At 37.7% G+C, this 23,451-nt stretch overlaps 1 protein-coding gene across 3 annotated transcripts in view; it reads right to left on the bottom strand.

Annotated features, from left to right (window-relative positions):
• The window catches only part of FRRS1 (ferric chelate reductase 1), a 33,715-nt gene continuing 10,264 nt past the window's right edge, over window positions 1-23,451 (bottom strand). For 2 of the 3 annotated variants that reach the window (XM_026853329.1, XM_026853328.1), the window contains 15 exons: window positions 15,558-15,753; window positions 15,195-15,331; window positions 13,897-13,991; window positions 13,102-13,252; window positions 12,084-12,263; window positions 11,087-11,185; window positions 10,419-10,566; window positions 9,768-9,884; window positions 8,863-8,978; window positions 8,472-8,558; window positions 7,451-7,548; window positions 7,228-7,286; window positions 6,392-6,535; window positions 5,187-5,248; window positions 1-5,089 (listed from right to left, as the gene is read on the bottom strand). In XM_026853329.1, the coding sequence (XP_026709130.1) occupies window positions 4,997-5,089; window positions 5,187-5,248; window positions 6,392-6,535; window positions 7,228-7,286; window positions 7,451-7,548; window positions 8,472-8,558; window positions 8,863-8,978; window positions 9,768-9,884; window positions 10,419-10,566; window positions 11,087-11,185; window positions 12,084-12,263; window positions 13,102-13,252; window positions 13,897-13,991; window positions 15,195-15,331; window positions 15,558-15,753 (1,782 nt within the window). In that variant the 3' untranslated portion in view covers window positions 1-4,996. Of the gene's footprint in view, window positions 5,090-5,186; window positions 5,249-6,391; window positions 6,536-7,227; window positions 7,287-7,450; window positions 7,549-8,471; window positions 8,559-8,862; window positions 8,979-9,767; window positions 9,885-10,418; window positions 10,567-11,086; window positions 11,186-12,083; window positions 12,264-13,101; window positions 13,253-13,896; window positions 13,992-15,194; window positions 15,332-15,557; window positions 15,754-23,124; window positions 23,354-23,451 lie in introns of those variants that run through there. The other variant, XM_026853330.1, reaches the window with a different exon arrangement.

The following is a 23,451-nucleotide window of genomic DNA, read 5'->3' on the forward strand; positions in this document are numbered from 1 at the left end:
ATTTTAGATGGTCCCCTGAAAATATCAACTCCACGCTCAGAAGCCATGAAAATTAAGACAGATGTTTAGGATTCATCAGGGAAGGCATGGAAAACAAATCAACACACAACTGTGTCATAGCACTTGGTATTTACAACTTGAGTAGAGCGTGGTCACCCCATCTTTGAAGAGACACATAGAGACGGGTAATGAAGATTATTCAGAAGTGGGAAGTGGCCAAGTACAGCAGCAGTCATACAGGGAAAGAGTAAGACACAGACCTGTGAGGCCTGTGATGAGAACTGTGGTAAAGGCAGGAAGGTAAAAACAAAATACAGATCATTAAACAATGATATGAAGAAGCAGGCTTAAAACAAAAACAAGAAACACTTTATCACAACGACTAGTTAAATGGGAGGGCAAAAGCATTATTATTTTTTTAATAATTATTGTTTTAATAATTCATTGTATAATTAATTTTATCATAGATAAAATCCAATCACTACAAGAGTTCACAGTCCAGCTGCAGTTTCTAGCTTAGGAAAGACATCCTTGCACAGATTTTGGCACACAAGGAGATCTTCCTGGGAAGAGAAATGTGACTGCAGTGTTGTTACGTCCTTTGCTCTAAGCACTCCTTACTACCACTTCTAGAGACAGATCAGTAGATCTCTGCTTTGCCATGTGGTAATTCTGATGTCACATATACTAAAACTACTCAGTTTGTGTCAGATGAAACTGAACTGTCCCACACTAATACAGTAACTATGTAGCAGCATGGGTAGCGATCATTAATTTGGAGGAAGAGACACAAAATGGAACATTCAGGAGTTGTGCACTTCTGGGAAGTGGGGATATGCATCATCTGAATTCCAGCCCCACAGCTTTCCCACATCCCATATCAACAAGATCACAATTGCAAAACAGCAAATCATTTTTCACACATCAGTACAGATGCCATGCAAAATTCCAATTCATTATTAAAGACAAATGATTTTTAAGGCCCAGCAAGACAAAAGTATCTCTGAAACAAAGCCAGATCTGGGGGCCTTCTTAGTGCAGTATCATTTGTTCAGGATGATTATCATAGATACCTGGTTAAGTGTGACACAGATGTTCAGCCTTGGTGGTTTACAATATGTGAAGTCACTTTTGCATAGCACGAGGAAGATCAGTAGAAGCTATACAGTGGTTAAACTAGCTCAATGCATGAGCCAAAACAGATGGTACCAAGAATGCTCTGAAGCACTTGTCCTGTATCGATCCTGCTGTGCCATTCCCTCAGGTAAGTGAATGCAGCAGATCGCCCTTTCACACATATCCCATAGAGAAGACTAATGTGAGCAAAGAACTTCTCAGAATTACTAGCAGATCATCCCTGTTAACCATCCTTCCATTCACTTGAAGGCCTTCTTTCTTCAGACTGCACCAAAGGTCTAAAATCACCAAGATGGTTGAAAGGCAGAAGATTGCAGTTTTTCCTCAATGATTGCCATTCATCTGAAGTTGTTTGGAATGGGATGTACCCACGTAGAATGTAGAGCACAGTTTACACACATGACAAAAGAAAACAGGCCATAACTGTTCAAACAAAAGCTTAAGCATAGATACCAAGCAAGCACCCATTTCATAATGTCTATCTGTATGAACTGGCTTGAATTTAAAGACAAAAATTTCTTAATAAAGCTTAAGAATTTTATCTCATTAGTTCCTCTAGGAGAACCTCCTGTTTTGGACATCCTTTACATGTCTCAACCTCTCACTGACAAGATTAAAGAAAGAAAGCAAAATAAAAACGCTGTTATTTGAACAAGAGCGCCACATAGTGTTACAAACCGCGACAGAAAACAAAAAGGCAGGCAACCTCTAGCCTTCCCAAACCTGGGTAAAGAAAAAACGCAGGCATTACACTAAATAGGAAGTCTCCCCATCTCGTGATTTTTGACAAAACAGGAAACAGTGTAGCGTTCAGTGTAAGAAGAAACAAGGCACATATTTTCTCAGTTTATTCTGCAGCCTGCATGTCAGCTAGCAAAAAACCTTATTTCAAGTAAAATAGCAGTGAACTCCATTGCTTTTGAACTATTTACATCAGTCAGTTTGCTTTCAAAACACATGCAAGAAACATAATTTGCAGTTAAGTCAAGAGCAGATGACCTGTATTTAGAGGGTGCACCTAACAATCAAAACAGTAAACTACTTGTGAGACTGATCACAAGTTTCTACTTGACTGGGAGTGTTTGTCTGTCTAGAGAACATAAACAGAAATATGCTAATGTTGATTTGTCATTATAAGTTTAAATTAAGAGTAAAAAAACCCAAAACCAACCAACACTGAAACCTTCCCATCCTCCTCTCAAAGAAGTTTTCTTGACTTCAATGGGATTCCTTTATGAAGCAAAGCGATAGGAATTTTCTTCTATATATTATTTTATCATTCAAGAAAATAAAAAAACCCAAAACAAAAACAGCCACCAGTGTCTCTAGAACCAAACTGCCATCACTTATTTTCTTGTTGACATCAAACACTTCCATTGACTTCTTCCTTTCTTCCCAAAGGAGTATAACACATTCTGGAAGTCACTAGAATACAGTGACACATTGCTTCCTCCTACTAGTCATAGAGGAATAGTCGTAGGGCAGTAGTGGTGGTGTGAACAGACATTACACAGAATTAACAACTCTTTCAATCAAGGTACAATACTACACATAAGGCACTACACAATATTGATAGTACTGGAAAGGAACAAGTTATTCAGAGCAATTGACAATTTTGCCAACTTTAAAGCTGTATTAGATGTGGAATTTATTGGGGAAATGAAACTCTGCATTATGGAGTGAAACTATTTTAACATTCAACTTCAATAAGAGTTCCTCCAGGAAGCATTTAGATAGCTTTAATTTATAAAACAACAAAAAAAAAAAAAAAAAAAAAAGACAATCCATTTTGCTGTTAGGCAAGACTATTCTTTTCTAGTTTCTATTTCATAGTGTTTTCACCTTACTAAAAGGGACAAAAACTTTTTAAAAGATACTTACATTCATGTTTTAAAAACCCTGTGTCACTGTCACATGAAAATGAAACAATATGCAGTACAGCTATTTATTACAGAATCTGTATTGACTTAAATTTAAAAAGCCATCAATCATACCTCTCGATTGAGAGATTTTCATCTATAAACTCATGACAGAGTCCCCAAGACTTCAGCACTAGATTAGTCTGCGATTCCAAGGCTTTTAAGATCAGAGTTCTCTAAAAAACCCACATAATTACCTATATGTGCTTCTTTCCCTTCAGCCTAGGTTCTTCCATATTTCTTCACAGTCCCACTCTTCCAGACTGCACATGACTTTTCCAGCTTCCAGGAGGAAGGGGGAGGATTCAGCTTACACTCACTTACAGTCTACTGCTGCTGCTGCCAAGGGGATTAATCCCAGCTCTATAAATGCCCTTATGTCTAAACCAGTTACCTGAGCAGCCAAAAGGAGTATCACTGACTAAAACTTGTAGCTTTCTGACTATGACTTGCCCTGTCAACAGGCTGCACTGTAGATTTGGGGAGATGGAGGAAGACACAGAAATAGACAGCTTCCACTACCTGACCCACATGTACAAGTATTTTAGAGCTGGCCATGACATATTAGAGATGTTGCCGTAATAGTCTATCGCAAGCCAGACCTCCCTATTTACTGTTCTGTCCAACACTCCAACACCTTCATTTCCAGCTAGCTTGGTAGCCCTAGGCTGAAGATCTGTTTTGAAGTATTACAACTAAAAATCAGTACTTTCCAGTATCAAAAATGAAGACATGCAGAAACAAACTGTTAGGAGCTGCAAAGACAAATGCAAAGCACTGTACTGCACAGCATCTTAAAGGTTCATTTCTGCGATGCCACTTCAAGAGTGTCCTTCCATACTTAGCCAAACCACAAAACAAAAAACCTAAACAAAATAGCCTTTCTGTTCCCTGTATCCAGTTCATATATTCAGATAAATATTCTGCTGAGTAAAAGAGTGCCCTCCCATATTCTTATAAAGACAGTTCTGTCTCCTAGATATGCCAGCTCAAAGGACTCTCTTACAGAAGCTGCTTTTCCTGAAGTCAAAGTAACTCCTAACCTACATTTCACTCAATACTGCAAATACAACTGCAACATTGTTGAGCAAGTATTTCCACTTCAATTTAAGCATCTAAGTGGCATAAATCCATCTTATTCACACAGGAAAGGAATTCAGAAGCCAAAAGCAAGCAAAGACAGCAAAATACAAATACATACACATACAGGTTCTTCCTGTTTGAGTTTTGGATAAGTACAATGGGTTTTAATGCACTTATATTGCAAACACCTTTTCTCTTTATGGTTTAGAGCACTGAGAACAGTACTCTGGGTGAGACATATGGTGGTTTTATTAAAACACTGAAGTTCCCAAAATCATATGATTGTGTAGAGCAGTAAGAATACTTTTGCATTTAACTGCAAAGATAGACAACAGCATTTAGTTTACACATCAACCTGCCTTTGTTACAGTTTTCCACTACGACTGTCTCTTTTTTAATGCACAAAACTGTCATGAGCAGGAAGTTGCACATCACATGCCATTAGAACCCAGTAAAGAGAACAGATATGATAGATTCCTGATCAATCCTTCCAGTTTTCCCAGTCATATTCACAAAAGAGAACTGACTACCAAAACAGCATTTTCAGCATATCTTCTCGGTCAAGTAATAAGCTTCAATTGAGTTAATTACTGCACTTAAAAACCAGAAACTTCATTCCTTACTCAGGTAAAGACGCCTATTAAAAGTCCCATCGGAAGACAGCTTTTGCAGGACTGCAGCATCCTTTTATAGATTTGATTTCAAGTTTTCCCTAACACTGAGCATGCCAAACATGTGCTGTTACACTTCAATTACATCTTCAGGGAGGCGTTGAGGTAAAAGTTGTAATAGAAAGCATTCCTTAGAGGTTTTTCAACTGCACAATATTTAAATCACAAAATTCTCAATAATTTATTTCATATTTGGTTGATTGCTGCCAGGAAAGCAAAGAGGAATACTATATTTCCACAGACATAGATGGTTAACACAATCTGTTTAAACAGACGACCCTGCAAGAGAAGGGGAAAAGCCATAGAAGTGTCAGTCACTGGTTTGAATGAAGAATCATCCCATTTCATAGTAGTTACTTAGAAAGTTGTGACTTACCTCTGCTTCTGCAGATGTGAGTGACTGCAGTATCTGTATTCTGTCATCCTCTATGACTTCAACTGTTAGTGGGAAGAAAAAAAAGTCTCTTAAGAGGAAGGGTGATTTTCTTCATTTTTATACTGCAGAAGTCGTGATCCTGTGACTAAGTAACTAAGTCTTATATAGCATTGAATTTGAAAAGCCCTTGGAAATCTTATTTGATATTTCATGACCTGCACCATCATGCACACAGTGCAAGTGAAAAATTATTCTAGAGCTGACCTACAAAAAGTAAGTTCTGCACACTGAAGTGGCAAAACATTTTGTCTCTTTTGCTAGAGCAAATCATCAAAACACTGAGTTTTGAGCTGAAGAAAACACTTGTTTGATCTAAAACCTTTTCCTTTTAAGATAACTAGATTTCATTAAGAAGTATTTCCTATTAGCCAATATGAGAACATTCATTGTTCAAACATTTCAGGTTCATTTCTTTATTTCTAGGAAGTAATTACTGCAATTAAATTTAAATTTACTTCTTTAATAATCACTGCTTCCCCACGTGCTGCCTTATGTAGCCTCTTAACTAATCATGCTTCTTCAATTCTGCAGATATCTCATCTCTGCTTTAGATACAGGCCATTTACAAGTGCACAGCCATCTCCTCTCAGTGACACCAGCCAATGAAGCTAAGGATTTCCAATGAAGTTTCTACCAGCCTCTTCACTAGACATACTGGAGTCAGGATTTCACTTTCATTCCCCTGTTCACTCAAAATTTCAAGCATTTGTCCTCAAGTTTCTGATCATTTTGCTCAAGCAATAATAACCATTCATAACAGCAATTTGTCACAATAAAATGCAGACTAAATCTGCATGACCAAACCTGGACCTTAACTACCCACCTGGGATCAAAATCATGGCAAACAGTGACAGATTCTTCAAAAACACACTTTTCAGTTTGCCCCTGTGAACTCTAGTTTGAGAGATAAAGAGGCTACTATTTAAAATGGCACAAAACCATTTTTTTTAGAACACTTTGGTCTTGAAAACTGGTTTACTCCCATATTAGTTTGTACAGAAGATATGACACTTACATGAGAGTTATTCCCTTTCAGCTTCCAAGTTAGAGACCAAAGAACACCTCCCAAAATTCAATCCACTGTTACATTTTGTGCACAATCCCCAGCAAGTAAGGTAACAACAGGAGTTTTGTTGGGTTCATACCTTTACGTACGAGACAGTAGCTGTGTATTTCCAGAAGAACGTCAATACCAACATGCCAAGCTACAAAACCAATCATTGTGTAAGTGTCCCATGGGTCTGGTAGGTCAAGTGCTGGTAGATCCATTCCCAAGAACATAGTCACCACTAGTAAGTAATAACAAGATAAAAAACCCACTGAGAGTGCTGTGTCAAGGTAATTAAAAAAATGCTCTCAACACCTTTGGCAATAGATTTCCCACGCACTGCCTGTAACTGCTTGGGGAATGAGGTTAAAGGAGTCCATGCAGCTGAAAGCTTTTTTTTTTTTTTTTTTACAGTGTGAAGGGGAAGGCAGGGAGAAAAGCAGAAGGCCAAGATAGTTTTCATCCTGCTCAGTGCCCTCACACAAACACTAGTATTTATGACTAACAACAATACCACGGTGACCACATCTATGCTTAAACTGCCTGTGGAAACTTGTCACTATTAATAGAATTAAGCCAAGCTTCTTGTTCTGTAAATGAGTTTCCTCTCTGCCATTAAATAACATTGAACTATGTTACTGTAAGAACACTATCCTCAAATCTTCCAAGACAAAAAGGAATTACAGGTCCTCATTACAGAGATACCTTTCAGATTTGTCTGTAATCTCTTTGGTTTTACATAGCCACTTTTTCTCCCTAAAGCTGCATCTGATGGCCTCTTAAAACTCAAAGAAGATGGCCAGCAAGAAAAAGAATCTTCAGAGATTCCTGGACTGGATGTTCATAGATATTTTAGATGAACAATAGCCCAGACAGTGAACAAAGTTCCTTTAAACCACTTAAAACGGGGTTACAACTATTACTCCTACTCACCAGCTAGTATTCTAGCTGTTGTACCAGCACTCCAATGAAACCAGTTAAACAATTGCCTCCTACAAAACAATGAAAAGCATTTTATTGATTATGTTGGGAAGGGGGGATGAAAATCAAAGGTGTTACCTACTTTAAAAATATCTTTCCAATATAAAAAGAATTTTTCAAGAAACAGGCATATTTAATTTCTGTAGCTGTAACTTAATGAGTTAGTTATGAATACCTTGGCGCATGTCGAGATGGTCTGAAACCTGCCATAAGCAGTTGAAAGATTGTCAGAGACATCACAGTACAGCCGAGATAGGGATGAAAACCTGCTTGCTAAACACAGGACATTTTTCAATATCATGTCTATATAAAGATACAGAAAAAAATAACAAAAAGTTGATAATTTTACGTATGCTTGTATTAAGTTACAATGATGGAGCAGCACTGTTTAGACTGGCAGAGGTGACAGGACACATTAAACTGCCCTGGAGCTGGATGGAGATGGTTCTCTTTGGCAGCATGAGATACTGGTAAGTCTGCCCAGGGTTTGTCCCACCTTTTTGCTGTACAAGAAATTCTACCAGCTGAAGATCAGAGAGCAAAATGACTGTAGAAACTATGCTCCAAGCTCTTCATACTCAATCCTGGGGCTTCAGGAAAGGCCTGTTACATAACTCCTCCCAGCACTGGTCTCCCCTCTCATCCTATCTGTTTTAATCTTAACCCTAAAACGTTTTACAGAATTTCCCTAATTCCTAGCTCACATTTGTGACCACATTCTCCCACCTTTAACTCATATACTCTTCAGACATTCCTATTTCTGTTATGACCTTACACCAAATAGTGTACAGGTGACAGCAACAGGCATAATGTTCCAGACTACGCTTAACCTCTGGATAGAGTTACTCATGTCCAAGTTCATAACAACACTTACTCCCAGCAGGTTTACCTCCTTACTCCTCTCCCAAATTCAAGTTCTCTAAAGAAATGGGAAGATGACTTATTTAGTACATAAAGAAACTGTGAGCAAGGACTTTATATGGGAGAAAGAGGAAGGAAAAAAGCACTGAAGTTTGTCAGTTGTAAAGGAGATAACATTCCTCTTCTGTGTTGCTAGGATTCAAAATCAGCCTACTTAAGGACAGTTTTCACAGTATTTTCCTCAGCAAAGTTGTAACATGTTAGTCATCAGTGGACTCTCATTCATTTGGTCCAACGTTTACATCTGAGTTAAACAAAATAAAGCACAGACTTACTTGGCTCCAACCTCCTCGGTATATAAAAGGTAACACAAAGGAAATGCTTGTTAACATGACTGTGGTCAACATAAGTATACGATGCACCTAGAAAAGTTAAGTTTGCTTTTAGAAACTCTACAGCTTTCTTAATATGCTATTAAAATACATTTAACAGATGTACCGTTAAAGATGTTCTTAGCATCCTCTTTAGACTTTGCTTTTCCTAGTCAAGTAGGCGAATTTCTGAGCTGTAATTGTTACATTTTAAGATTAAAGGTAAAAAAAAAAAAAAAAAAAAAAAAAAATCACACCAAGTTTAACCTCTTATTTCTTGGATCTCATAGGTTCATAGTTCTGCTTACAATAAAGCTAGAAAACACAGCCGAAGATATGGGGATATTTTGCCTACCTGAAACCACATCTCCTTTCCAAACAAGAATGAATGAGACCAGACAGGTTTGAAGAATCGTGCAACAATAACACCAATACTAACTGCAGTAATCCAAGCAACAAACATTAGCACTCCTGAAAATTGAAAAAATACAAGGTAAACATGAGTAGTAATTTAGCTGCATATGAATATAGCTTCAAAGACTGTGTAACAGCTTAGTCCTTATGCATGTAGTCAGAATTTACCAGTGATAAGATTTTAATCAGCTGGTTCAGACTACAATTTTATAGTATTTACCTTCTTAGAGGGCAAACACATCCATATAAAAGATAATCATACTATGCCCACACAGCACAACAGAGCAGCTCTGGCTACACACATTTCATATGCACCAGTACAGTCAGTACATACTGGTGAGAGATGCTGTTCTATCACCAACTTAGACATCAGAGGATGAAAAGTGACATTTCTTACAATTTGTTTGACAACAAATGAGTGATAGTTCTTCATAGGCTTCATTTAAAGTTCAGCACTGTGAGTGAAAAAATTCTCAACTTCAATGTCCCTGAACTGTCAGCTGAGAGGTTTCCCATTTCAAATAGAATTAAACCAATAACACAACTAGAACAAATTAAACCAGAGAAAGAGGTAAACAGAAACAAGTCCTAATTATAAATTTAAGAGAAAAGACAAATGCAGGTTCATTTTCCTGGGCAAAAATCATCTTATAATGCTATTCTTGAAAAATTACTAATAACTTTACTCTGTCTTCACAGTCTCAGATCTTGCTAGCCAACAGTATATGTAACATTAGTGCCAGAAAGACAAGAGGAAATACCTACTCTGCAATAATGAGGAAAAATTAAACTTTCCAGTCTCAGCAAGTTTAGAACTGAAAGACAAAACTAGAAGTTGCAGCTTACCATGAGCCTTGATAAGTCGAGGGGACCGGGAACCTCCAATATCCTGAGGAAGGCCTGTGACATTGTACATTCTATTGGTGATCAGAGGCTGACGACGATGCTTATATATTAGTCCACCTAAGCAGTGACATAAAGTGGTTTATTTATGACCGATGAAAGTCACTGCACTTGTAAGCGTGCCTGCTATTATTTATGAATGCAAGCCCTGTTGTGACCACTGAGCATAATCATACAAACTAAATTTCTGACACACAATATGACAAGAAATTAAGATGTCATCTAAGCTGTCTTGCATACTTAATGTACAAGAACCAACTCACCCCTCTACAGAAAATAACTTCCTCCACCACACACACAAGGCGTGAAGAATAATTGCCTTTGATGCCAGTCTTCATTTTAAAAAGATGTGGCCAGCTCTCAAGAACCTACCAGTTCCTAGCATCAAGGGGGCATACAACACACACACGAATGAGTTTACTACAGCTTGTAAAAGCAAACCAATGATCCAGAGAGGCAGTACAGACAACTGGACTAAGTGCTTCAAACTTGGAAAAAGTTCAGATATTAATTCTCAGCTAAACTATCTTACATAAGGGTCACTAACTCATTTAGAGCTATTCAAAGAAAATCAACCCTATGCAAGTTGTTTACCTTCACTAGCTTCCCCATCTGCCAGAAAGATGTAGTAACTGCCATCCAGATTAAATCTCCCTTTATAAGCAGGAAGATGAATACTCCTTCTGAAAGAACACTGAAGAACACCATCCACAAGCCTCCATGACACATCTTCAAGGGCATTCTGTGAAATAGGAGACATTTAATACCCAGTCTTTTCAGACTGGCAGAGTAATTGGCTGCCACAATTGCCACAAACCAAGAATGGCAAAGATCGGGGTGGGAAAGAAAAATCTCTTGTTTACCAACTTAGAAGGTACGTCAGTAAGTCAACACAGCAGTATAAGGCTTGAACTTATTACCACCAATTTTCCAGCTCATAACAATTTCCCCTTCCCTTTCAACCTTTAACCCAAGATGTACCGATTGCAACTGCATATATAGCAAGAGAACAGAGTAATAATGGGCATAAAAAAGTTCCTCAGTAGAGTAAGGTCCCATCACATGACTCATTTTTAAAAATTAAATACAGACTTCCAAACATTTACCAGGAAGTAGGAGCCCAACCAACATCACCTTAAAGTGTTATGGATCCACTTTACTATTTAAAACTGCTGTGCAAAATAAAAGCACAAAGCAGCAGCATACTGTTCATTGCTTCAAACCTACATTTGTGGAAGTGCCTTAGTTGTTTTCAAATGTACCTCTGAATACAAAACAGGAGGACTTCGGCCCTTCAGATAGGCAGTGCTTATGTAAACATGGTGGTCCTCATTAACACACAGATATGCATCATCACCACCCTAGAGAGTTTAAAAGAACAAGGTAGTTATAGCCCAATAAAAACTACTACTGCAGTCGTCAAAAGCTCTCTGATTTAATATATGCAACAAGACCCAAGACAGATCTATCTAGCTGTTAAGCTATTATTTCCCAGCTTTCAAACACTTCAGCGTTACAGAGGAACCACATTACGTCAAAGATGACACATAGTAAGGCACATTATGATTTATGCTCCGTTGCTCCCAAGGTAACAGCCATATTATCAGAAGTTTCTTTAGCTATTTAGAATTTACTAAATTAACCAGACAAAACAGAGATGGATGTTGATGCTATTTAAAAATCCTCTATAGTTAAAAGTTTGCTTTCCTCATAGCTGTAAAGACAAGCATTGTTAAGAACCAAGTGTTCTTGTGCTAGGGACATGAATGTAAACAGCATCTCCTTTGTGCAAGTTTATGGATTATGCATCTGTCAACAGCATCATCCCTTCACTTTAAGACCAATTAGGAAAAAGGATCTCTAAACACTTTTTAAAACTGAATGGAGTCTCTCCTGTACAAACAATGATGAAATGCAAATGGTTTTCAGAAAGTATAGCAACTCAGCTTTTGACAGGTAAGGGGTTTTGGCTAGGTAACAAAGAAAGATTGATATAACCAGAAATTCTGGTCAGCTACTTGCAGTCAGATGGGGTGGATTCTGCTAAAACAAGGAAATTCTATTGTAAATGGTCAATCCTGAACTAAAACTGAATATCTACCTATAAAATGCAACCTGTGCTTCAGCGCTATGGGAGAGGAGTTACTTTGTGTGACATCTACCAGCATTTCAGTTTTCCATATGCAAGTTTTGCTAGACTACCATTCAAACTTTACTAAGATCACAAAAGCAACTAAAGTAGTAAAATAGGACACTCACCATCCACTGGTCATGGGACAATGCAAATGCTAAATATCCTTCACTTGGACCACTCATTTCAATAAATACCGAACGCTTCTCTTGTTGGAAGGACAGAAAAAAACAGGAAGCACTTTCAGGATCACAGTTTGAAGGGTTCCTAATGCAGAACTTCATACTTCCACAACCTGATGCATTAAACTAGACAATTAAGCAAACAATCAAGTCATAAGCAATGAGTATCCCCTATTCCTCCTCCCCTTCTACCTCATTCCAGAAGAAAGCATACAAGGAACAGCAAGAAATGTCATCTCATCCACACATTAATCTCTTAACCCACCTCTACAATTACCCCAGGACTAGCAGGTAAAATGATGGTGAGTTCCAAGCTGTGCTTTTACTCAAGTTGAATTTTCACTTTAAAGATATTGTAATAGAATAACTTTGAAAAGAAAGTAAAAACTTTATCGGAACTTCCTTTGGTTTAATTTTTAGAGAGTTAATATCAGCTGTAGGATGAGGGATAAAAAGGGAAGACCAGCTTTTCATTTCCTTTTTAAAGTAGGAATTCCAATGATACACAATGAGAATATACATGGATTAAAAGTCACACTTATTCTGGATCAAATAGTGATGCTTGCTCAATCCAGTCAAGAATCAGTAGTAGAAGTCACTAACACAGATGAACTCACAGATGAAGTTTCCAAGCCTCCAGTTACTAAACAGGAATTTATTAGTCAAGACCAGAGCAAGTCTTCTCCCATCTCTCTTCCCAGGTATGCATAATATTTTCTAACCATTAAGTTCTAAATGTTCTATCAACCTTCTGACCCATGTGTGGCATGACATTTAACCCACACAAGGTTCAAGCAACTCAACTAACACAAGACAGTACCTGTCTATGTTCTTGGTCTCTAATATCCAAGTTACTCATCCATCATCTCTCCCTTTCTGTTAACAGGCTGTATCAATGTGATATTATTAAATTCCATTTATTACAAGCATTAAAGATAGCGTTATTTAGGTTACAATTACTTACTGGCTTTGATAAGTAGGAAATCTGATGTGAAGTTGACATAGCCTCTGTCGTTGCATGCAAGGGTGTTGTTGGGGATGGTACATTAGGCTGAGAAACAATGGGACCAGGAATCTTCACCCAAAAAATCTTGTATTTCTTTACAACTGTGGCTCTTAAACACAACACACAGAGTCATTACTGTATACATCAAGAGTTGATAGTTTCTTTAAAAAAAGGAAAAATGAAAAGCTTTTACAGTTTGTACAACTTATTTGCAAAATCCCCACCTTTATGCAGACCTCTACCATTTCAGGTATTAAAGTAGGAAAATACCTGAAATCTCAGTGAAAAAATAATTTTAAAACTTACTACTGCATATAAGAAACACTCATGTCTGTGGCACAGATTACAACCTCAGACAAGAGTTGCATAGCTTTTATCCATTAGTTCTCAAAAAACTAGCAGTATTACAGAGGGTACACATACCATTTTGTTAGATACAAGCACAGAAAAAGATTCTTAACACTGTATCTTACAGGCATGAGAAGTGAGCTGTTAGGTAGAAATACTAAAGAAACCAATTTCCAAATCCCCTTCTACTCCCCCTATGAAAATGAAAATAATCACCTCCAGGCTCTCCCTAAAGAACAAGTGTCTGCATTAATGTAAACTCCACAGTGAGCAACAGGTGTTGACTTTTCAGGCCATTAGTTCAAGGATACTTCTCAGCTGTTGCATAATATCCAAAACAGACAATGCTACAGGTTTACCTTATTTGCATTTTAATAAACTAGAACAAATACTAGGTTTACTTACAGAAACTGTACACGTTTTGGTGCATTTCCAGGAGCAATCCAATAAACTTTTATGTATTTCTTTTTTGTTTTACTTGTGTGACTGACAGCTGAATTCTGAAAACACACATATGAAGAGTTACACAGTGGATATGCACTAAGATTTCAGTTAACAAACAGTCATCATAGGCTGCAGCTAAATCCTAAACAGACACCATAAATGGCTTTTCCTCATGATCCCAGTCACCATCAACTCAGATGAATTAGCACTGAAACTTATACATACTAACAAACTTTAAGGCTAAAAGTAGCAACTAGAGGTCTTTCAATCCAGAAGACTCCAGTGACGAGAGGTCCCTGCAGCATTTATGCAGAAATGGTATGATAACCCCAGGTTTTTGATAGTAAAATAATGCTCCATTTTTTGGTAGTAAGAGCAATGAGGGACAGTGCAATAATAAAAAAAAAAAAAAAAAAAAAAAACAAAAAAAAACCACAAAAAAAATCAAGAGTAGTCTTGGGGTCAGACAGCTATTTGCACAAGATAAACACATCAGACACAGTGCTGAACTAAGTCTCCTGAGCACAGAGGGCATGATCCAGACATCCCCATGGCTTTACAGCACTGATGAATGCATTAATTGGATGCCACTGAGTGGCAGGTGGTAGAATTGGATAGAAAAAAATTACATCTAGGCACATTGAGAACTTGGTCTACACCAGCTCAGATGACACTGTGCATGTTCATGAAGTTCAAGGCAGTTGCTGAAACACTAGAGTTTACATCTCTTGCACATGAAGCAGAACCAATTTATCTAAAATGGATATAAAAGATTTGATCTAACCTGTTAGTAAGAAGGCTCCATTAACAGTAACTGACAGAGCAACACAAAATAGCCTATTCTAGTGTTTGTTTACCACATTAACTGCCCTAAACTTTCCTTGTTCTAAGACATTTTCTCTGTCTTAACAAACATGGAAAGTGATTGATAATGCTCCTCTTCAAAGCAAACAGAGCATGCTCTCCTCTTTTTATTATACAATATCCAGGAATACACTATATTCACCGTGCACAAATAAAAATTGTTATAAATGCTGCATCTTCTTGCAGCAGTCAATAGCCTTCCATCACCACAGTTTAAGTGGCTCGTAAAAATAGTCTGACAGTTGTAGTGAGCCATGCCTTTATATTGCAAGTTGGACCAATTTTCTGAGAGTCTGAGCTAAAAGATTACATAGCTTAGCTCTGTCCTATTACAGACATGGTCTAGTACAAACACCTCAGTGCCTGATGTCCCATTTTAAGACACTAGACTATACCTTGGTACGGCCACACGTCAGAAGCTGAGAAAGTCTCCGGTCAACTAACATGAAAGAACCAACTGCAGGGCTATCCAAGTGTTCTGCATCCCGGGCTTGAATGAAAAATCCTTCAAAATCTGGTCCAGACAGGTGAACTGAAGCAAGAAGAAAAATAAGAAGGAAGTGAAATATCTTCCAGAAGAAGAATGAAATATTTCAACAATGACCACCAGAAGCCCATTTTACAAGTACTGAATGACTAAGTGGATCACCTGAGTAAGATTCAACTGCTTAAATAGATCTAGTGTAGCTAACCAAGTAAAGACATGCTACAACACAAAGAAACAGTAAATTAAACTTTTCAGCTATAAGTGACAATACCTTCTATATTGTCCCCTGGTTTAAATTCAGTCCAATTCACAGTAATGGTGTGCTCAGGTAACAGTTGTGGAGAGCTACCATGACAGGGTATCATACTAGTGCAGGCTTCTCTTACTTTTCCACTTGGATAGTTATTCACAGATGCATAGAAGCAAATAAACATCCAAACAGCAAAAGCAAGGCCAGGCAGCTCCATCTATACAAAATAAGAATTACAGGCAATTAAATACAATAAACACATTACAGGTCACCACTCACCTTTAGAGGAGTCAGTTGAATACTAAAATTTAAAAATATGTTTATAACAAAAGCAGGCATGAGAAGACACCATTCCCAGCTGCAGAAGCTAAAAGGAATGTGTGCTTCTGGTAACTGCCAGACTTCACAAGAAATGTTCACAGATACCGTGTTTCAGGCCATCAAAAGTACAGATAATACACAGATCTCCCCATCCACTGGGTGGATTATTTCTCACTGCATTTTGACATCACTTATAAAATTTCTTTTGCTTACACCTCCCTTATTCTCTCTCTCAAAACAAAATCCCAAGTTGCTTAAACATATGCACAGGACAGATGGATCTTAAAACATGTTTCATTGACATATAAAGGTTCACAGTACTGAGGAACTACACAACTAGTACAAAGCCCACTCTTGATTAATCAGAGCTCCAAACTGTGCATCACTGAAGACTGCCTTTTGTTTCCAGAACTCGTGCCTATTTCTTTGCATATGACAAATACTTCCCAGGTAACAAGTTCTTCTTTCTGCAGGGAAACTAAGGTTGCCAAATGTCAGATATAGATTTCATACATGCAAAACAGTGAGAATTTGGTATAAAGATTTAGACAAAGAAATATATATGTTTGTTGCAGACAAGCAAGCACAAGACTTTCTTTGAATTCTTCCTATGGATATTGGACCTCCAGACAATTAGTCAAACAGGATCACTGCTTATCAGACTCTCATTAAGGGAATAGCATGCGTGAAAAACATGTGGGGTAGTAGGACCCAAGAGCCTAAAGCAGTTATATGAACCCCTAATCCCAGCATTCGTCATATAGAGTTTTGCTCTGCCACAACACTGTTTTCAAAAAAAGCTGTGGTAATTGTTTTGATAACTAAGCATTATGCAGGGTTTACAGTTGTATAGCTGTTTACAGAACACCTTAGCCAAAAAGAAAAAGCATTTGCACATCCAAAAGGTTGGGTGAAAAGAGAAACTTCTTTTCAGTCCTTAGTCACAAGAAGTGGGTTATCAGCTCTAGGAGGACATACACCAGGCAAATAGGTCTGCCTTCTGGAAGAGCCATGCCCATTTTGCACCAAGTGATAAGAAGTATCAGGTTATGAAGCTCCCTGACAGCACGCATAGACATAGAAGATAAGAAAAGCACAGAGCTGCTTCAGACTGAACTCTGATACCTAAAAGCAGAAAAAGCAGTCAAAGACATGTCATTAGTTTTACACACTCTCTAAAAGTTATCAATATTAACTTTTCCAAAGTTCTCATCCACAATATCCAAAGCAATGCTACATTTGTACTTCAACATAAGAGCTCCTCAAAAACCTTACACCAGTAAACAGAAGAAAAAAATCAGAGGGGAAATAGGGTTATACAGTTACATTTCAGGAACTGGAAGGAAAAAAAACACCCCGACACTCAACTCCTCCCAGATAGTCATGACAACATTATGACAGTATCTTTAACTTCAAGGTAAAGTAAGCCTTTCCTTCTAGTTCCAATACTTCTCCAAACCGTCACAAATCAACATGATTCTATTCATGTTAATGAAGCTAAAAACTAAGGTTCAGTACAATGGTGGCATTAAAGCAGCTTTTATATGTATCAGTGAAATTGTCAAAACAAGTTGCTGCCAGGAGAGGTAAGACTGCATACCAAAGAGACTAGAAAAAGGGTAGGTTAGTACTCTAGTTTAAGTAGCAGAGGATGTGGTAGGGATTTAAAATGAAACAAGTAATATTCTTTGCCAGACACGGCTGACTCAAAAGAGAAGGAGGAATAAGCAGAGATGAAAAGAATGAAAAAGGCCAAAATCTGAAAGAAGCACTGTACTGAAAAGCAATTTTTAAAAACTTTAAAATTTTTTAGACAGAGTTAACCATAGAAGAACAATGTTCTCTATGAACATTCAACAGTGAAGGCTAGATTCTATAAAGAATAATAATTTCCATATTAAAATTTAGCCTTCCTCAAACAAGACTTACTCAGTTGCCTTGAGAAGTTCCTTTCCTCCTTTAATCTGGAAATAGATTGTGGCACTCTACATTCTCCTCTTACACAGCAAAAGAGGCAGAGGGAAGATGGGAAGCACTTTTATAACACCAACCACTCTGCGGTTAAAGATTTATTTGGAATTTGTAGGAAAATATCTCCAAAAGCATATTGTAGACAGAACAGTACAATAGGTCAACATTCAAGTGAAGTCAATCTTCAAGAAATTATTCCTTAAAGAACTCTGGACTTAAATACCACAGTAAAACCCTTTTTATAACACAGTAGAACTTCATACTTACTTAGTTTGGAATAGCCAAAAATAGAAGTTTACAATCACTTACCTGCTGCCCCTAGTTCGGCTAGGATCTCACTGTGCCTCCCTATACCCTTTTGCAACATGCACACACACTCTCAAGCTTCAGTCTACAAGTCTTGTAACAATCATAAAGAGCAAGAAAGACAAGGACATAAAATCTGAATATACAGGAAGAAAGAGGGGAAATCCAAGAGATGTCCAGAACTTCCTCCTATAGGCAGGTTTGGATGTCTCTGTTAGCTCTAAAAACCCCACCCGTTACAAGAATGGAAAACAGTATGTCATGCCCTTGTGCATACGGCAGTCTGGCCAAGAGAAAGAAAGAGTTAGTCTGGAAAGCTAAGCACATATCATTAGTAGTTCAAAAATGAAAAATATTTTAAAAAAAACAAACACCTAAGGAAAATACCTAATTAAACTAATGAACCAGCAATAAGCAATTCTGAGAAGGACAAGTATACTCAGGCTGAAGATCAATAAGCAATTATACTCATCCTCAGCCAAGTATTTGCAAAACAGACCATCTGCTTTGCTGAACAAAAAAATACCCCAACCAAAGCCAGCCACCAGCAAGCAACAAGTCACTCCTATATTAAAAAAGTCACCTCTTTTTCTGTAAGATTATATGGTTTCCTCTTCTATCTGATTAAGAGTTCCACAGCCATGATAGTGTTAATTCCCTCTAAGTGATGTTATCAGGAATGACTGCATTTTTAGATATTTAACATGTCATATATACCACAATGCGGAATATTTAGTTATTTAGAATTAGAGGAGTAACTAGCTTTAAAATTTTAACTTATCACACACAGAGGTAAAAGAATCAACATTTCCAATAAGTGAACATGCAATAAACTGTGGAATACACAACTTGTCTGATATTGCTCTTTGCGAGAAAACCAGAGAAAGAAAACTAAGTCTCACAAAGAGTGTTAGGATTAATGGCATGGAAATGATTTGTTACAGAGAGGTTAGGTTCAGGAAGTCTGAAGTGTGATACGTGAATCATGCTTAACCTCACAGCAAAAGAATAAATGCCTTTTGAAGAAAAAAAAAAAAAAAACAAAAAACACAAACCAAAACAACAAAATAGTTCTCCACCTGTATCAACAAGGTCCCAAGAGACTGATCAAAAAATCTCACATCATACAGAACTGTTACTCACTCTTCTATTCTACTCCCAGAAACATGTCTGAATTAAAAGAACAGTTAATTTGTGTTCTAATAAAGATGAACCAGCAGATCTCTGCAAGATCATCTTTTCTAGGCAAGAACAACATAACTTAGTCAAAACCTTAAATCACCAGGCATTGCCACTACAGCTAGATTCAAAATGAGAATACGTTAACTCAATTTTTGAGGCATGTAAGCTGTTGAACAGCCTGCTATTAATGATAGCATCTGAAAACACTCTCAGTTTCCACTATAACTTACTATAAATTGTAGATTTGTCCTTGACAGATTTTGCTTGCAAGTTGTATTAAGCAGCTTTGGCTACAGTGGCTCATTTATAACCCTTTGAAATACAACTACTCATTGGTGACAGCCTATGAATTAACAGTCAAGCTCCTTGTACTAAAGAGGAATAGGAATAATTGACTTTGAGACAGAAGCATAATGATGTTTAAAAACATAAGAGCTAACTTCTGCAGCATAATTCCTGAAGCATTTTTCAACTGGCAATTCTCCAGCATTTTTGCTAACTTACTATCATTTGAGCAGCTTGGAAGAACAAAAGGGAGTTTAAGGATTTCTGCACCACCCAGTGTCTTGTTTTCCAAGATAAATGCATTACATTGAAATGCTCGTGTTAACCGAGGGCCTGAGAGCACATACAATCTTGTTCCTCTGTCTTCTCTGACTATCAGCCACACACCATGCAGTAGCATGCATCAGTAAATGCCCCAGTCAAGGTTACAAGGATGTAACATAGCATACACAGCATACTAGCTCCATAGTCAGAACACAATCACATAGCACATTGTTGATTTTACTTAAGTCTTGTACTATAGACAGACTTCTCAGTATGTTGTGTACAACCAAAGACGGCATAAGATCCAGGAGTCCTTTCTCTACAGATAAGATACTAGCGCACACCACACCACTGCAGGATAAGACAATCATTCAAACCACAATGTTTTATACCTTTATTTAGAGTGAAAAAAAAAAAATACTTCAATACTCATTAGTTTGAAGCGTGACTTCAAATGTATTATTCCCTCCCTCACCCTCCCTACTTAAATCATCAGTATAATATGTAAGTCAAACCCCTGGCAGGAAAGGAAGCTTCAGAAAAAGTTTGTTTCAAGAAATCTCATCCTTACCTGTAATTCTAATGGTGTTTCAAATACCATGGCACTCTTGGGGTAGAGGGAGGGAAAGCATTATATACTTGAAGCCATTTACAATACAGTACTCTAATTAATATAAAACAAAAAAATACGGAGTCATCTTCTCATCGTCCTTGCTTGACTTTGGCAAAATGCCTTAGAAAGAACTTAAGCTTCCCCAAGGAAGCTGAGTAATCAAAGGGTCAGTATTTATTTCATATGTAACTTGATCATAACTGTAAAAAACAATTTCATGCAGAGATTACACAATACTAACAGCTGACTTCTAAAGTAATCTGTAATTTCAAGTCAAGCATTTCTTGAGCCATACTACCAAGTAACTTTATATTTTTGTTGGGCAGGTCAGAACTCAAGACATTGCATATAACCCATCAGAAATTTGGAGAAAATCATGTAGAAAAATCAGAACAGGGGTTCCAAAGATATTCCTTGCATGGACAGTTACTGCATGGACAGTTATTCCAACAGTAATAGGATTCAGAGCAGCTACTTAGAGGCAGTGAAAAAAACTCACTGAGAACCTACAACAGATACTCCTAGAAAAGTGAACAAGAAACAACCATTTCAGTATGAATGAAGATGAAATAGCTAGCATTCTTCATACTTATGATGGACCATGTCAAGACAAGAATACCTCTGTGATAACTCAAACACTACAGGTTAAAGGCCAAAGTAATTATCTGTGGGTTAATCTCTAGAGATTCTGCCTGGGAAGGCAGATTGCAAAGAGAAATACAGGTTTACTCCTAATAATACCTACCAGCTTCTGTAAAATTTCAGTGCAATACAACTACAATTGTCTGAACATTTAGAACTTATCATCCTATTCATTCAGGAGTCATCTTTTCCTCCTCAGGAGGGAAATGGAAAGAATAAAAAGTGGTTGGAATGAGTGCTGTAATTTTTGGAACAGGATCTTTAAAAGTCTGAACCAACCATACCAAAATTTAGTGGGTATCTTTTAATGATATTTACTATACATGGGAATTTATTCTCCTGATTAAGTCTCATGGTTTTACGGTAACTGGATTTTGATAAATGCAGAGCAGTTAGTTACTCTCTCCTGCACTGAAAAAACTCCTATGGTCCCCACAGATATTAACAGCTAAGAAAGCCCTAGTAGCCTAATTCCTCATGAGCACATTCACACACAAACTCAGGATCTTTTCATAGATGTTATCTTCTTTCAGCTCTTTAACAAAAATTCATTAGCTGCACAGTATGAAATCTAAAACTACTTTCAGAGAGGAAGAGGCGATGAGGGGCAAGGCAAACATATTGCCAAATCAAAGGTACAAAAACTATCATAGCCAGCATTTTTCTTCTGAGCACCATTAGACAAGAGAGCAAGCATAAAAAGAAAAAGCCATCTAAATTACAATAAACTGTATTAACAGAAGGTGTTTCTGCCATGTGTCTTTAGAAGCAGCCAGGCTTGCTGTCCAAGAATCACCTTCCACCTGAGTTCAGAAAGAGTTTGGGTTAACTTCTGCTCATTTAAAGGTGCTCATATCACAACAGCTAGATTGAACAAGGGCAGAAAACAAGCAGCATTCACACATCCACAACTGCTCACTATTTTTAAAATGCAAGCACACACACACTCTCATGCCCCTAAGATGGCAAAACATATGCACCTTAGCCTCTTGATCTTTCTAAGCAGGAAACATTCAAAAAGAACTCCGAGGCTTGTGTTTCAAGTTGAATTTTGAAGGGTTTTTTGTAACAGCCTGTCCTTCTGCTACAGTGACTAAGTACAAGTAAAACTGCTATTGGCTTTCTACTTACAGTAATACAACTTATATTACATTGTAACCTCTTCTATTTGACTTACATCTAACAGGACTAATCTTTATCAGACCCAGGATCAGAGGAAGTTTGTCTGAAAGAAGAAACAGTACACACACGAAAAGGAAACATTCACAAGAGACTTCTTTATGTCAGACACACATTTTATACTGCTTCACAAGCTAAGCCCACAAGACCTCACACCTCAGCTGAAATACATGAAGTTGTAGTGAAGCACTGACCCTACAGCTTCCTTTGCTTTGTCAAACACACACTTCCACAGACCTCTGAGACTATTAAGTAATTTTAATTATCTACCGGTGCAGTTAAAAGACAAAAAAAAAACAACCACAACTTCTGGTAACTTTTTCCTCAAAGCACAAGCTCATGAAAATTTACAGCATGATTTTAAAGTCTGTTATGCATTTACTCCCTACCAAAGAGACACTTTCTTTTAGAAGAAAAACATGCAAGTTTAAACAAATACAGTAAGTTTGTCTTTTTTCCATATATCCCACCAAGAACAAAAGAGGCAAGGATTCTGCCCTGTTCAGTTGTTTACTTCAATTATTTACCTTTCTGTTGGGCAGCACCTTTACATATATCATATAAGGCCCCAACCTTATGACCTTTTATCTACATGAAGAACCGAAAGTTGCTGGCTCACCTAAAAACGACACAGCTTGTTACTCACACAAGCAAATCCAGCTACAGGATCCGCACATTTACTGTAACAGTAACCACAGATCCATCTCCTATACACATTAATGAAAAAGCAAAATAAGAAATATTCACATAACGTTAAGAAGCAAACAAGATACAAGAAGAGACCACGGTCGGTGTGGCTTCTAGATAAAGAAAGTGATAGCTTACCTCTCCCCGTTAAAGCAAACAGGCTTAGGAGTTTTCTGTAAAGAGATTCAGAAATGCTTGCATAGAAGTCTGCAGCTGCAAGGTGCTTTAAAAGCTTCACCAGATTTTAGCTTGCTTCGCAGCTGCTATAACTATTCTAATAGGCTTATCCAGTTTTCAAGGAGCTTGCAGAAGCCACCCTCAGAACACTCACTGGCGCAGTTTAACCGAAGCGCCCGCAGCCACAGCAGCGCCTCAGGTAAAGCGGCCCCGCCCGCCGCGCACCGCCCTCCTTCCGGGCAGCCCCACGCTCCCCTCCCGCCGCCGCTCCCGCACAAAAGGGCAGCG

The sequence above is a fragment of the Athene cunicularia genome (assembly GCF_003259725.1).
Source record: "Athene cunicularia isolate RWA chromosome 8 unlocalized genomic scaffold, athCun1 chr8_part1, whole genome shotgun sequence".
Classification (NCBI taxonomy): Eukaryota; Metazoa; Chordata; class Aves; order Strigiformes; family Strigidae; genus Athene; species Athene cunicularia.